The sequence below is a fragment of the Trachemys scripta genome, chromosome 10 (assembly GCF_013100865.1).
Source record: "Trachemys scripta elegans isolate TJP31775 chromosome 10, CAS_Tse_1.0, whole genome shotgun sequence".
NCBI classification, from domain to species: Eukaryota; Metazoa; Chordata; order Testudines; family Emydidae; genus Trachemys; species Trachemys scripta.
In genome coordinates, this window is record NC_048307.1 from 6,252,140 (window position 1) to 6,267,829 (window position 15,690).

The 15,690-nt window shown below is 46.9% G+C and overlaps 1 protein-coding gene across 2 annotated transcripts in view; it reads left to right on the forward strand.

Moving 5' to 3' along the window:
• The window catches only part of CACNA1H (calcium voltage-gated channel subunit alpha1 H), a 205,740-nt gene that overhangs the window by 105,043 nt on the left and 85,007 nt on the right, over positions 1–15,690 (forward strand). For both annotated transcript variants that reach the window (XM_034783486.1, XM_034783485.1), the window contains exons 9-10: positions 12,730–12,881; positions 14,180–14,365. In XM_034783486.1, the coding sequence (XP_034639377.1) occupies positions 12,730–12,881; positions 14,180–14,365 (338 nt within the window). The remainder of the gene's footprint in view (positions 1–12,729; positions 12,882–14,179; positions 14,366–15,690) is intronic.

Sequence of the window (15,690 nt, forward strand, 5' to 3'; positions counted from 1 at the left end):
GCAGATCAAGTTGCAGCCCTGGCTTTTGAGCAATCTCTGGTTGTACACACAGTCAGGGCTGGCTCTAGCCTTTTTGCTGCCCCAAGCAACAAAAAAAAGCGCCGCCCCCCCGCCCAGCGCCGCCGCCCCCCCCGCCCCCCGCCCCCCCCCTCCACCGCCGCCGCCCCCCCCCCCCCGTGGAATGCTGCACCGCGCTTCCCCCGCCACCCCTTACCAGGTGCCGCCCCAAGCATGTGCTTGGGTGCCTGGTGCCGGCCCTGCACACAGTGATCCAAGCCAAACTGCTTTGCATGTCATTCAGCCAGCTTAGGTCACGGGCTCATCAAGCAGTTACAGACTCATTGCACGTTTGGGGTCATTGAACCATAATGGGAAATAAAGGCTGATCCTTTGCAGCAAACGTCTCTTACATGCTTGTTGCTGACAGTGCCCAGCCTGTGAGTGGACTTGAGGTGCTGACAGGAGAAAACAAGGCTTCCTTTATGACCAACCCTACTGTGGACTAAATGCTAAGGGCCAGATGCACAGGGGTGCAAGGAAACCTCCCCTCCACAAGATGACCTGTCACATTTCTAGTCCTCGAGCTCACTTGAGCACAAGAACTTTGTGGGAGATTGGCACTAGCCAACCCAAAAGGACTAGGAGGGAGGGGAAAGTCAGAACCATGGAGTCACCCCCACCTCCTGTGCCTGCCACACAGAGGAAATGGTCCCAATCTGTTGCCCTTAGGGCCTGGAAGAGTTCTGATGGCAGCATAGCTAATACACGCTGTAAGGAGGGAGTGAAACAGCAATGCACTACTCAGCAGTGACTCCTTTTGCCAATTCAGCAGCACCATTCCTAGGCTCCAAAGGAAGATCTGGCTTGAGGAAAATGAGGGCCACATCAGTCACATTCAAGCTGGGAACGAACCCCGCCACCCCTAAGGAAATAAATTAAACCAATGCTGCTCTCTGGGCCACCGCCAGTGCTTTACTGGCCAGAGATGGCCCTCAGGGTAGAGACTAGAAATACCCACCACATTAATGCGGGGAAGTCAGAAGCAGCAACAGAACAAACTATCGTCCCAACCATTAGACCATATTCTACCTCCAGCTCTGGGACTAGAACCCAGGAATCTTGGCTTCCAGTCTGACAAGTGAATTCCCATCACTGTTTGAGAGCATGGCATGATGTTGGTTGCCAATAATGTGCATGTTTTTTAAGGTGATGATTAAAAATTAAAGGAGTATTTTGTTGCATTGAGCTCCCTTTAACAACTTTATTGATTCGCTCCCTTCTTGCGGTGCCAGCATTTTAAATCCATTTAAGCTAGGTTTCTGCAATTGTGAACAACTCTTTTTAGATACTACTCCTACCCAAACCATCACTTCTGTCTCCCCCAAAAAGCAGGCTTTCATCTAGCAATTGCTTTCACATTGACACGTAAACCCTAGAAATCTAATATGGAGATGAAGCCCCATAATCCATCCATCGTTAAACAGATTCGTTGCGCAGGAGGCTGCATAGCTTACTGGGGAAAGCACTAGGCTGTAATCCCTCCCCACGCACACACAACCAACTCAAGTATAGCTCATGGGAGGCTGTAAATGAAGTCAGTGTGTTCCTTTTGTTTACAGCTCCCCCGGCAAGGTTTGGACGAGGGATGTGCTGGCCCATGTCACGCGGTGTTCCGTTATGGATGAGTGAGTGTGAACGTGCTCAGCTGGGCCAGCCATTGAGACTAAGAAAGCAGGGAGGGAATCTCAGTCCCACCCCCCTACCAGTGCCATTGGGGAGTGCAGTGAGGAGAAGAGAAGATTGGCCACTGATGACTGCCCTCTTGGTGCCTTATAATGACACGGTTTCTCTCCTGTAGAGCAGCAAAGTCTACTTGTGACAGTCTGACATTAATGCTGAGGTGACTGCCAGTCAGAGAACAAATGCTTCCGAAGACTTTAACTCTGTCACGAATAAATATGTCTCAGAGCACCAGAGTCTAGTGCATTGAGCACAAGTCTAGAAGCGAGGCATTCTTGAGTTCTGCCACTGATCCTCTATGTGGACTTGAGGAAATCTCTTAACTTCTCCATTTCTGTATCAGTACAATGGGGAAATACCTTTCTACTCCATGGGAGGGGGTGCTGGGAAGAGCAATTAGTTAATGCTTGCAAGGTGCCAGGAAGAGGTAGAGTATTGCATAAATGCTTTAGTACTGTGGGTGCAGAATAATGAATAACTTCTTGTGAATAAGTGGAAGGCATCAGAATTGGCATAAGCATCTGTGATGGACAATCTAGGGTTCAGATGGATGAAGATGCAGAAGCTTGGATGCTGATCTGAAATACAACCATCCAGAGACCTTTAATCTAGAGATCCATCAAGAGGCTCATAAGAGAGCCTGCAATGCTGATGCTTCCAGGTTCTGATGATCAACACTATCAGAGCAGGCTAGCTCATGGTCTTCACATCCCTGCTAGGGCTAGGAAATGCAGAGCCGCCTCAAAGTCAGAAATAAGAATTTTAAAGTTTAAGCAAAAGAGATTAGAGCCTCAGAAGAGCTCCTGGCCAAAAGTGGCCACTAATTTGGGGTGCCTCCCTTTTGAACAAGCCAACTTGAGAGGCCTGGGGCCTGACTTTCAGAGGCGGTGAGCACCTGTATGCCAGCTAAAGTTACGGAGAGTGGCGGTTGCTCAACACATCTGAAAATCTGGCCCCGGGTGTGTCTCGTTAGGCTCCCAAATGGGGAGAGACTGAAAATTAGTAGGCACTATTGCCAATTTGGCTGCTCAGTTTGTATTGGGGGAAAGTTCAGGCTGATGTCAAGCTCTCCAGGTCATCCTGTGCAACTGAAGTGAGTGGGACTCCTGGGCACAGCATCAAGACCTTAGATACAAAACACCTTAGACTAGAACCTATTTAACTCAGGTATGTTTCTCTCCTCAGTAATTACTGTATCATTACCACACAGTATCACACACTGCTACGCAGTCCCTCCCCTAACCACTGTACACCACTTGCAAATGCTTCTGCAACCTATGGACATACTGCAAAGTAAAGCTTCTTAGCGCAGGGTGGATTTATCCCGTATTGCGCTAATTGTCTTGGCTCAGGTTTAATAATTCAAACAGCTGTGAAAGATGGATTTCCCCCCTCCCCCCAGTTGTAATTAGCATGAAAGGGCTTTTTTTCCTCTGTCCCTCTCTCTTCTGCATTTGCTTCGTTTTAAATTCCATGAAATGACTTTGCTGTAGGGCTCCCTAGCCAGGTGAAATATATTGCAAGGAAATATTCACAACCCAGAAAAAAAAAATTGGGGGAGGGAGAAAATGTCCAGAAGCAAAGCACAAGTTGATGGTTCATTGTGGGAGAATATTACTTCCCATCTTTATGGTCAGCGTCCCTGCAGGCTGAACTTAAAAAATATAAAACAAAACCCCCCCACGTATGCACACAAAATCTCATTGACAGCTTTAGGCCAGGAATTCAAAATAAAGAAGAACCCAACAACAAAAATGAAAGGAATGTTTGTGAAACTAAATGTTCTGAATTTGTTTACAATTCCCCTGTGTTGGTGCCAGGCCTGGCTTTCGTTGTTCCACAGGATTAAATCAACGGCCTGTGGGAGGGGGCGGAATTTCTGACGTGAGTCACATTTTTTTAAATTTGCAAATGTCACCCAAACACATGGAAGAATCCATGTGTCGGCTTTATCCCCCTGCTGGATTATAATTATTTATTTCACAGTAGCATCTATGCGCCCAAGCTAAGTTTAGGGCCTCATTCTGCTGGATGCTAGACATAAGCATAGTAAGACAGTCCCTTCCCTGAAAAGCTTGCGATTGAAATAGACTAGAGAGAAAAAGGGTGGGAGGGGAAACAAGTGCAGTGTGATGAAGTGACTTGCCCAAGGCCACACAGTTGATCAGTGGCGGAGCCAGGAATAAATCCAGATCTTCAGATTCCTACTCCACTGCCCCTCCATCATGAATCTTAGCCACACCCATGCTGGACTGTGATTGGATTTTTCATTACTTTTTGATCAATTTCTCCCAACTTCCTGGTGGCTAACAGGCTATAAAAGGAGACTCTCCCTTGGTGAAACGTTCAGTGTAAGATTTTTTCCGAGAGAGCGCCTGTTCTTCCAAGATTTCCAGACCCAAGCTAACTAGAAAACTAATCCCATCTTTGGCTGTTCATTTCACCTTGAAATGAACCTCTGAATCTTCTGGGATTCACTCCTTGCTAATAAAAAACGCAGTTTAAAATCACTGAAATATCCTGTAGACACATGTGGTACAAATATGGACCTTCCACATGAACAAAGGTGGCGGTGATTGCATCTGAGTTAGGTTTTGGCTGGAATCAAGGCTAGTGAGGGTAGCAGCTGCAGATTCAAGGTGCTGGAGGGTGGGAAACTTGCTCTCTACTATTCAACAGAAGCCTCCTCTAAACCAGCCATAGACAGACAGTGGTCCCATGAGGGTTGAAACCCTTCTGTAAGAATGGGTTTGGATCAAGTGCAAACACTTCTGAAATTCGAAGGGGTTCTGACTTGAGGGGGGTGGGGGTTGACTCTCTTGTCATGGTGACCGCCTTGACAGCCCCACGGGAAATCTTCACTTTGTCCCGGAGTTTAGGCTGCTCCTGCCGGCGTGACAGTTTCCAGAAAGTCACCGAGGATGATGCTTTGTTTGGGGTTTGCTTAAACCCATCACCCTTAGGGCAGGTGGCATGTAACAGGCAGACACTGCATGCCCCCTAGCACAGGTATAAATAACAGTCTAGACAGGGAGGCACTGCTTAGGCAAGCAGAGCATAGACCTGGGCAAACACTAAGTATACACCCTACACAGCTCTTCACATCCCCAAGCCGTGCTGCTCTTTTTAGCAGCACAGTGTCCCGCTAAAAGGCTCCAGCAGCCCTGCCACTGCCACATTTAGCTGCACAGCGCAGTGTGGACGCAGCCTGCTGATCACTGCGGTGTGGGGCTACGCGTACCCCGCACGCTGCCGCCAGGATAGAGAAGGCTTCATGTAACATCCTCAAGGGCCACTTGCTCGCCGACAGGAGTTGTTGGGATCTGTGTGGGCCACAACGAGGTGTGCCATGCAACAGCAGGGCGTCCCACTATGATCCGTTTGTGCCTCTGCTCTTCCATCTGACGCCTCCCTCTGGTCTCTCCTCGTTGCTAGGAGTGGGGAGGTGGTGTTTCCCCCTTCCTGACTCTAGGGATCCCTACCATTCCAATCTCTTTGGTTAGCACCATGCTGTAAATGGGTCATGTGGCATTAGGGTTACCACCTCTGAGATGCAAAAAAAAAAAAAAAAAAGGCACCCCCCCACCACACACACACACACGGCAAGCCCACCACAACCCCCAATCATAAGGCAAATCCGCAACTCCCTACTTATAGTATCTAGAGAGGTAACACACACAGATAAGATTGACCACATTTCACGTCTCCTCACTCTCGCGTGACTCAAACCCTCTCTCACACACACACCGTGCGCTTGTGTGTTGGTGGGCAGACAGCTGCTGTATTTTCATCAGGTTTGATCTGTTGTCGCTTAAACTGCGGAAGGTGGGAACACTGCAGCATCTTTAGCTGGACCCAGAGACTTTTAACATTTGATATCCCCGTGTATGGTGGTGCTAGTGCAAATCTTTAGACCTACATAAAAACCCAGCAGATTCAAGTATCTTTCTGACAACTGGCAAATCCATTTTTAAAAAACAACCTGGCCAGGCCAGACAAATACCGGCCAGGTGGTAACCCTGTGTTGCATTAAGGGCTGCATTGCTCCGCTCACTCCACCTGAACTGGCTAGAGCTCCTCTGACTCAACATGTCCACCAGATCTGCCTGCAGAGCCTCAAAGTATGTCTGTTTCTAGAGTATCGCTCATTCTGAGTTTCCCTTTCCTGTGTCTGAAAGATTGCAGAGCTGGACAGCTTAAATGTCACAGCAGGAAAAATGTGACAAGGTATCCAAAGCTAACAGAGTTGAACCATCTCTTTTGAGGAGCATTTTGGTGTCCTACAAATGGCAATTCAGTAGGGCTTGGGGGGGGGGACTTTTTCCTGTCCCACATGAATGTTTGAGATTTAAAAAAAAAAAAAGTTCTGTCCCAAATCAGGACAAAAAGTCCATCTCAAAAATGTTTGGGATCCTACAAACCAAAAAAAAAAACCATTTCAGCTTGGGTCAATCAAAATGTTTAGTCTCAATCATTTTGAACCATTGCATTTTGATTCTTTTAGTCTTTTTTCCACCTTTTAAAAAATATCAGTCAAGTTCCATTTCTAATCAAAAAGCCATTTCGAACCGAAAAAAACAAAACTTTTCATTTCACAAAAGGGCAAAATGGGAAGTTTGGACAATATGGAAACTTTTTGTAATGCTTTTGAGTCAGGAAATTCAGCAGAACTGATCCAAAACCACCAAAAAAGAGATTCGGTTTGGGTTCATCAGCAGCTTTTGGTGAAAAAAAGTTTTCCAAATGGTTCTACAGTTCAGCTGAATGTGAGTGATGCAACAGTGACTTCTAGTGGCTGGTTCAGTTAGTCTGGTGTCTGACCTAGAAGATGATTGAAGGAGGCAAGCCAAATTGGTGTTGGTTTTGTACATCTCTGCCTTAACCTTACTCCTTGATCTTTGCTCGTCAGGGGATATGAGAAGTGGGAGATGAACGACACTGTAAGCCACAAACCATTTCATAAGACATAAAAATACCTCTGTCAGGCTGTTTCCTAGACTCCAGTTGGTGCTGAAAGGGAGTAATTACGTTTGAAGGCAATATCACTGGTGCTTGACTGTGCTGTACAACTTCCACTCTGTGATACAAAAACTCACATTAGCTAGCTTTCAGGGCCATCCAGCCTTGTCTTTTCCTGCTGGTTCCTGTGTCCATGTCATTGTGGGACTGCAACCGAAATGTCTCTCATTACAGCAGTCCTTATCACCACATCAGTTCTGCCTCACACCAAATATGAGTAATAAAGGGTAATGAAGATCTCTGGTTTGAAGCATAGTGGCTTTGCAATGTCAGCTAGGCTGAGGCATTGGTGCTTTGTCTGTAGCTATCTGCTAGAAGATCCGCTTCTAATTACAGCTATTGATGGTCTCATTGGTGCTAGTTCCCCCTCCTGCCTTCCCTCCCCCCCGTTCCCTTGAGATACCGTGGCATCTTTCATTGTGCAATCTCTGCACTGATATTTCAAGCAAAGGTTACAGTGCTTGAGAATAAGAAGCGATGGCACCAAAATGTTGACATGAATTGGCAAGTGAGTTCAAACAGCAGTGTTAGCATATTAATCTGTGCAGTGCTGCCTGCTCCACGCTTTTGGAAATCAAGAGTCAGGTTACAAAAAAGTATGAGCTTGGCTTCAAAATTATGGGATTTTTTTTTTAAATGGGTTCTTTTTGTTCGCCTTTTGTTTTGGTTTTGGTTTTTGAGACCATCTAGGTTTCAACGTTTTCAAGCTTTTCTCCACAACCATGAAGCCTAGAACCTTACTTTTTCTTAATGTATGTTGAGATTTTTCTTGTATTCACATGACTCCAAGAGCTGGGGCTTTGCGAAAACAACAAATGTTATGAGACGCAGGATAAATTCATGAGAGTTGGCAACTCTTGTAATAGTGACAAGGAGACCACAGAAAATTTTTGGTTAGGTTTGGTTTTAGCTAGAAAGACTCCTCCTATCTTACTCTCCCTTTAAATGTTCAGTTCCCATCTGACGGTACCTTGAGATCCTGCAAACATGCTCTCCCTGTGCAGAGAAGTAAGACCATGAGTGCACAACATTCTTGATGCTCTGTGTGTGTGATGTGCTATCAAGTTCCAGAGATGCCACCACGTCTTTACTCTCCTTACATGAATTTACCTAGAGTTGAGATCTAAGCCGGGGTCCGCACTGGGAGGAAAGAGAAGAAGAGGCAAAGATGGAGAGGAGAGAGAGAAAATATGATTTTACATTTAGTGTTCGTGCTCAACAGTGAGCTGTTCATAAGATAGCGAAGCAGCCCTGGAACAGGCTACTGGTGCTAGAATGTGTGTATGCAGACAAATAACTCAGCAATAGCTAGCCAAACACACATGCCCCAAGAAGTTGAGGAGACATTCCTAATGGTTTGTATGATTTAACCAACACCTGGACACGTGTATAGCGTTATCTGCAGGAGCTGGACTGGGGGCTTCATTTCTGCAAGAGGCCACAGTACGCAATACTGTGTCTGGATCCCTAAAAATTGCTGGGTAATTTCATGACCCCCTAACACTTGTAGATATGCAAGTTACGATCAGTCTCAAGCTGCTACAGGTCACTTGATGTCCTGAAAGGGTCAGGGCAGAACTCACACGCTGATGCCATAAGGGGGGGTTTCACCTCCTGCTGCTGCAGTGGGGCCTGGCTTGGATCAATGGTCTGACCCACTGTGACAAACGTAGTGGTCTTGGAAGGTCTGACTTCACTGTAAACACATGCTGCTGGTCGGAGTTGGGCCAGGATGAGACCTTGTCAGGATAGCCCATCACTAACCATGATTACAGCTCGCCAAGGTGTGGGGAGCAGTGGTTAATATTGGGGATTCCCAGCTTCTGGTGCATAAGGGTATGTCTAGCCTGCAATCGGAGGTGCGACTGCAGCTACCACCAGTGACAATAGCAGTGAGGCGGTGGCATCACATGCAGCAGCGTGGGGTATCCAAGCCTTCCCGAGATCCTGGGTAGGCACTCAAGGGCTAGTCTATGCTGCCAGGGCTTCACAGCTACTGTTATTCAGGCTAGCTAGATCAAAGCTGGCTCCGGGATGTCTACACACGCAGCAGTCAAGCTACGGATTGCAGCATTGGCGTCCCCAAAGAGTTAGAGGGGTGGAACCCTGGAGAAGTCTAGGCTCACTGCAGTGTGTACCCCAGTCACGTGAACCAGCACGCCGACTACTCAGCGCAAATCAGGCCCTTCCTTCTGTCTGCTCCTTGGGAAAGAAGGGCGCGCTGGCAGCCTGGTAGTTGTTCCCCAGGGGAAGCTCCCTTACAGGAGGGGGAAAGAGCCTGGGTTGATGAACACCGTTTTTGTGTAACTAAACTAGACACACGTGTTTATTTCTCCAGTGGCAGGTGACAAACGCAACCTAGCAAGTGTGATTCTGTAACTGAGCGGAGTGTCGTTGGCACTTGGCAGCTGAACGCCCTCGGGCAGGGGGAAGCGGCTTCCTTTAGATGGTAGCACGGTCCCGGGAGGAATGCTCACGTGGTGTTCAGTCCCTTCTGGTGGCCGTCCTAATGGGGTTACCCCATCGTGCCAGAAATGCCTGTGTTGGACGGCGCTGCCCAGCACCCTTAGGAGGAAGTTGGGCTTGACTCCATTTGGACCGTGGTGATAAAGCATGCTGGGTGGATAGCCGCAAACCTTCTCCCCACAAATAAATAGCTCACGTGTCCAGCATACCACGTGTCCCCTCTTGGGGGTGTTCCCTTTTCCTTGGGACATTTACTTCGGTGGAAAGGGCCTATGTGGCATTCCTATTTGGAGGGGTTAAGTGATGCACAGGCCTTGCATTCTTCCCTCGGCTTGGGACAATTTCACCGTTTGTGCATTTATATCACCCACTGATAACAGATGTTATTGTGAAGAGAAGGGACATTTCCTGTTAAAGTCCCACTTAATAGCCCTGGGGCAGACTCTGTTTCCATGGACATCAGTGGCCAAAATCTCATTGACTTGAGTGAAAGCAAAATCAAGCTCCTGTAATGTGTGGGAGTTTTAGCAGATGCTCTGGTGTTTTCTTACTGCCGTGTTAAGGCTTTCCCTTTTCCTTACTCCTTCCGGGGCTGTGCAGCCTGTGTCTCTCTCTCTCTCTCTCTCTCTCTCTCTCTCTTATCCCTTTTATTTTTTCCTTGGCAGGGTTTCCCTGAGGTTCCTTGCAAAATGGAGAGTAGAGAGCAGAAATGGTGTTACTGGAGGCCCCATCCCTTTAAAGCACTCTGAGCTGCAGCTTTCATCTGAAGATGATGCTGTTAATTCTCCTCTGGCCAGCAATGTGCTGCCAATGCTTTGACTTTAAGAAGATAGCACAAACATTTTCTCCCGTAATCTGCAGTAAACACCGTATCCCAGGGAGGCTAGAGAGACCAAGGAACGTAACCCCTAGTTTCGCCTGTCCTCAAGAATGCTCCCTCTTAACCCTGACCAAGGAGAGAGGCAGTAAACACGCCATCCGATCTCTGTTCCTGCACAGTGTCTTGAATACACTGAGAAGTCTGGCACAATGTTCAATTTGTGTCATGTGATGGGGAGGGGAGGATCCGTGGAGCTGCCTAAGGGTGGTCTCTCCCCCGGGAATGGATGGAATCTGGTACAATCCTAAGGCAAAGTCTTCTACAACCGTGTTCTTATGAACCCCAAAGATAAGTCATCTCTGGGCAGGATGGTGGTAGCAGCATCCACAGGCAATGGGGCTGGGGAGAGCACGACTTCGTTATATGCAGGGAAGCCATCCCAACCGTCCCCCTTCAATTTAGTCACAAAGCTTTAACAAGGGGCACCAGAGAAGCCCATCCAATATAATCTCGGCTTCTGGCCCAAGGTGGTGGTCAGGCAACTGAGTGCTAAATGGGGTTGTCCTTTTATAGGGGCTTGAGAGCAAGGAGGTATGGTATGAGTAGTTGTATCTCTAATGTATTTTAGCAATCAGGGTGTGCATTGATGATGATTAGGAGGTTGCTTGGAAACACTAACCACAGTTAGTACTGTCTCTATGGGATAAATGGTTGAGCCCATAGTAGGTTATTGCACAGAATGGTTTGGCCTGTGCAAGGTGATTTCATAGACTCCTAGATGATAAGGCAGAAAGGACCCCTGTGATCATGTAGTTGACCTCTTTTTGCATAAAACTTCCGTGAATTATCGTCTGTTTGACCTAGAGCCGATCTGTTAGAAAAACATCCTATCTTGATTTTAAAACTGCCAGTGATGGAGAATCCACCATGACTCTTGGTAAGTTGTTCTAGGGGTTAATTTGCAGCAGCCTGATGGTATAACCAGCCTAGACAGGATGGGATCTCCTTGGTTACCACTGAATCCAAGTTAACCGCTGCCATTCCTGGCTGTTTGATGAGTATTTGATATACAGTGCATTGAATTCAAAGTGTCTTTTCTATGCTGCACCATGGTACCACAAGCATCTCTTGTCTTCAGAAGTTCAGATAATGCAATAACCACCTCAAGTGCTTCCCAGCTGTTAACATACCATGAAAAATAAAGGAAGCTATTACCAGACAGGAGATGAGTTGGATATGAAAATAGCCCCTTTTCCTAGGCAAGCTTATTGCACTGAGGAAATGGAAAAGACTCGTTTTCTTTTGCAAGGCAGCTGGTATTTAGCTTTAGAAATGTACGTTGCGGTTCCTTGAACTGTTTGTTAGATTTTCTCACTGGAGTTACTTCAGACTCGGTCCCTTCCTTCTCATTAGGTTGGTGAGAGAGGAACTTGTAAAGGTTTCACACGAAAGGCTGTAACTTGGAGCGAGTGTTGGTTTATTTGGGAAGACCAATTTTCTGTGTCATGGATCTGAGTTCACGCACAAGGTCTGCTCCAACTCCAGTTGGAGCGAATGGAGATCTTGCCATCAGCTTTAAGGGCCATAGTTAGAAAGATCCCCTCCAGGTTTCTGATCAGAACTTTGGATCAATCAAAACAGAGACAATCCACAAAGAAACCTTCCTAGATTTTTAGTGTAGCATTTTCAAAGGCAGCTAAGAACACAAATCCCACTGACTTTCAGTGGCCCTTGTACTTGTTAACTCTCTTGGGTGTTTTTGAAAAGCCCCCCTTACACTCAGAGCATTTAGTCTGCTACAGATAGACCTCTAGCCTGGCTAGGCACATCCCACAAAGCTGCTGACTTTTTGCCTTAATGCTTCATTTTAGTGCATTGCTTAAAGATCTTGTTATGCTAGGACAAAACATGAGTGTCATTATGGTGTGTGCTACAGAAATGGGCATTTGCTCTATTACAAGACCTGATAGAATGTCCTTCCAGTTCTTCTTATGCACTGCCTCTCTCTTCTGTCCCCTCTCCAGTTTTTTAATGTACTTTTTGAAATGTGGACACCAGAACCGGATGCAGTATTCCAGGATTAGTCATAGACTCTCAGGGTTGGAAGGGACCTCAGAGGGTCATCTAGTCCAACCCCCTGCTCAAAGCAGGACCAATCCCCAGACAGATTTTTGCCCCAGATCCCTAAATGGTCCCCTCAAGGATTGAACTCACCACCCTGGGTTTAGGAAGCCACTGTTCAAACCACTGAGCTATCCCTCTCCCCCCAAAGTGTTTAACCACAGAAACATGTAACTGCCTACATCCTAAGTTTGTCTATGAAGTCTCACCACCGCTGAATCACCTCCCTTTCCTCACTTCTCCATTTATCTATCCATGGATGCCGTTAGCCCTTTTTACCACAGCCTCATACTGAGAGCTCATGTTGTGCGGTTTGTTCATTAGGGCCCCAAAATCCTTTTCCGAGTTGCTGCTTTCCTGGGGACAGTCCCCTATTCTGTAAGTGCTGCCTGCCTCCTTTGTTCCCAGATGTACGGATTTGCAGAGGGCTTTATTATGTGCAAAGTGAAACAGTGCAATAAATCCCTTGAGGAAATGAGTGCGTTTACCATGCGGAATAATAAAAAAAAATTCCATGTTTCTCCGTATGTACCAGCTTGATTATGTGTCTTTCTGTCTCGTAGCCGGACGAACTGACCAACGCTTTGGAGATCAGTAACATTGTCTTCACCAGCATGTTTGCCCTGGAGATGGTCCTCAAGCTCCTTGCCTTTGGTATCTTCGGTTACATCAAGAACCCATACAACATCTTCGACGGGATCATAGTCATCATCAGGTCACTGCACGCTGCATGATACTTTCCACCATTCGCCTCCAAGTAGCTCCAGGAAACTTTAGACAAGTCATGTCATGCAGGGGGTAGGAGTGATGTGGTTTAGTTTGAATTTAGAGCTCAGTGGGATTAAGAGCATATTGGCCTTTTAGGGTCATATCTTTAGAAGTGCTGTCCAAACGAAATGGACGTGACAGACGAGGAGTTCTATTTCTGCCGCACATCTGGCGTCCTGGTGAATTTTCCACTGAAACCCAGCAGAACTAGTTCTGGGGAAAGAAGTGTAACGACCCCAAGTTGCAGCAGTACAGTGTTTTCCCAGAACAAATACATGAATACGTGACCTGGAAAGGCAGGAACAGGGCAACGTTGTGAGAAGGTGGGATACAATAGGTAATGGGTGTGGTGCCCACTACAGAGGGCTCCCAACAAGTGGTAGGGATGCTGCAGATCTGGGGTGGGTTGTGCTGGCCCATGTGCGTAGGAAAGGCTTCTTCTGCGTCTGTCCATGCTGTAACTGGCTTGGCCCACGCCAGTCATCCCCCGAGCTTCGTGGCTGCTAAATTCACTCTAATTTTGAGAAAGAAAAATGTCAGGCCAGATCCTCAGTCGGTGTAAATCAGAATAGTGTCATTGACGTCCATGGTGGGATGCCGTTTTATACCAACTGATGGCTGGGCCCCTGGCTTTGAAATAAGTCATGACAATTAGAGAGGGATCCAGACCAAAGTCCCAGATCCAAACAACTCCAAACTCTGAGATTGTTCAAACTCCAAACCCAATTTTACACCTGGCTCCATCTCTTTATAATAATAAGCTGAACTAAAACCCCCATGTTTGAACCCTCTGGAATTTCAGGGCCTTCCAAAATCCTGATCTAAATTTTGTGGCTCTGATTTGCAATGGTCCAGACCAACAATGCATATAGAACACCATTAAGTCATTTACTTTATCGCTAGATGCCGTAGAAAACAAGCAGGTTAAACAACACTAAACTGGCTATAGAGGAAATAGATTGAGCATATATATTGAAGGGGGCTAATTCTGAGAACTTTCCAAAGTCAAGAAGGAGGCAGAGCATCAGAGGCAAATATACAAGTTGGCCTCCCCCCACCCACACTAGCTTCGTAAGTCCCATCTGTTCCTACAGCGCTCTCTGATCCCAGGTCACAGGCTGGGCCAGACACCCGGTGAGCTACCCACAATCCAGTTAGCTACGGGTTTTGTTGTACTGTACATCAAACTGCTACGAGTCAGACAAGGACAGTGAGTTTGTTGTTTTCCCTCTTGTGCTCCCGTAGTGTCTGGGAGATCATTGGCCAATCCGATGGAGGCCTTTCTGTGCTAAGAACTTTTCGGCTGCTCAGAGTCCTCAAACTGGTACGCTTCATGCCCGCCCTTCGCCGCCAGCTGGTGGTCCTGATGAAGACGATGGATAACGTGGCCACCTTCTGCATGCTGCTCATGCTCTTCATCTTTATTTTCAGGTACCAGCGGGTGCTGCTTTTCTTCTTGGATTAATTGTTTGGCTTGCTTAAATGATATGTAAATTAGAATGACAATAGAGCATGTTTGCCATGCAGCCTAGATGACAGAAGTGCTCACAATAGACTGACAGGCCGATATTCAACAGATGATTTACCTCTTTGAGGTCTCAGTGGTTCATGCAGTCCTTGTAATTGTGTAGACAAATGAAGAACACAAACCGACAACAACAGAAAAACAATCACACCAGAGTTCCTGAGAGGCACGGGACAAGAGCGGCAGAAGCTTCCTAAAACTGGGGGTGGGGGGGACGCACCGGCACCTGCCCCCTCTGTGCCACCCCTCTCCCCTGACGCCCTGCCCCCGCACCACCTCTCCCTTCCCCCTCCACCTCCTCCCCAAGAGTTCCCCCTCTGTTCCAGGATTCCTGACGCAGGAAGTTGGCCACAAATGGAACTTGATGGCTTCATGTTTTAGAGGGAGGAAGTATGGGGTCCAGGAATTACTTTACTAACACTAGTCTGCAGTTGAGTGGCTCAGGGGGTTGATAACAGGGCATGCAGCCGGTCACCAGCTGCGCCCCCCTGAGTTCTAGGTTTGACTCTGACCGAGGTCAATAGTGAGGATACGTGATCCAGAGAAGCAAGAAGAACTATGGAGGAAGAGTGGGGACAAAGCGGGCAGTTGATCTGATGGTCTTTCTGATGTTACCCCACCTTGTAGAGAATAGCAGGGGTCATTTCCAGTGCCTGTTTAGTAGCCAAAATGAAATGGATTGTTGGTCTTAGTGAATTTGGTAGTGGACAACTATCTGTAGCACCAGCAGTCACTTCCCAGCAACTCCATGGGATCATCTGTCCATGTCAAATAGAAGACTTTCGAAATAATAGTCCAGATTCTCAGATGGTTCAAATTCGCTTATTTCCATGGATGTGGGCCCACTGGCTTCAGTATAAATTAGCTGAGAATTTGCCCCAATACCTATGGCAAACGTCTTGGAAGATGGTATTTTTTATTAAATACTCAGAAAGCGCAAGCAATTTATGTCAACTGTTAAATCTTCTGAATGTTTCTCCTGGTTTGTGTAATTCCAAGCTGTTTTCTCTATTCTTTCTCTGTTTGATGTCATTCATACTTGTATATTTGTCATGCATATTGTATATTTGTCATGCTTATGTCATACGGAATAGTTCCTGACCACATATCCATTAGGCTGTTTGATAGCAGGAACTCAAAAGTGGGGGAGCAGCTACCATTGCAGCTGCCACTAATTGGCCACTTTGTTGGCATTATCAGCAAAGAGTATGAGGACTGAATGGTTAATGAA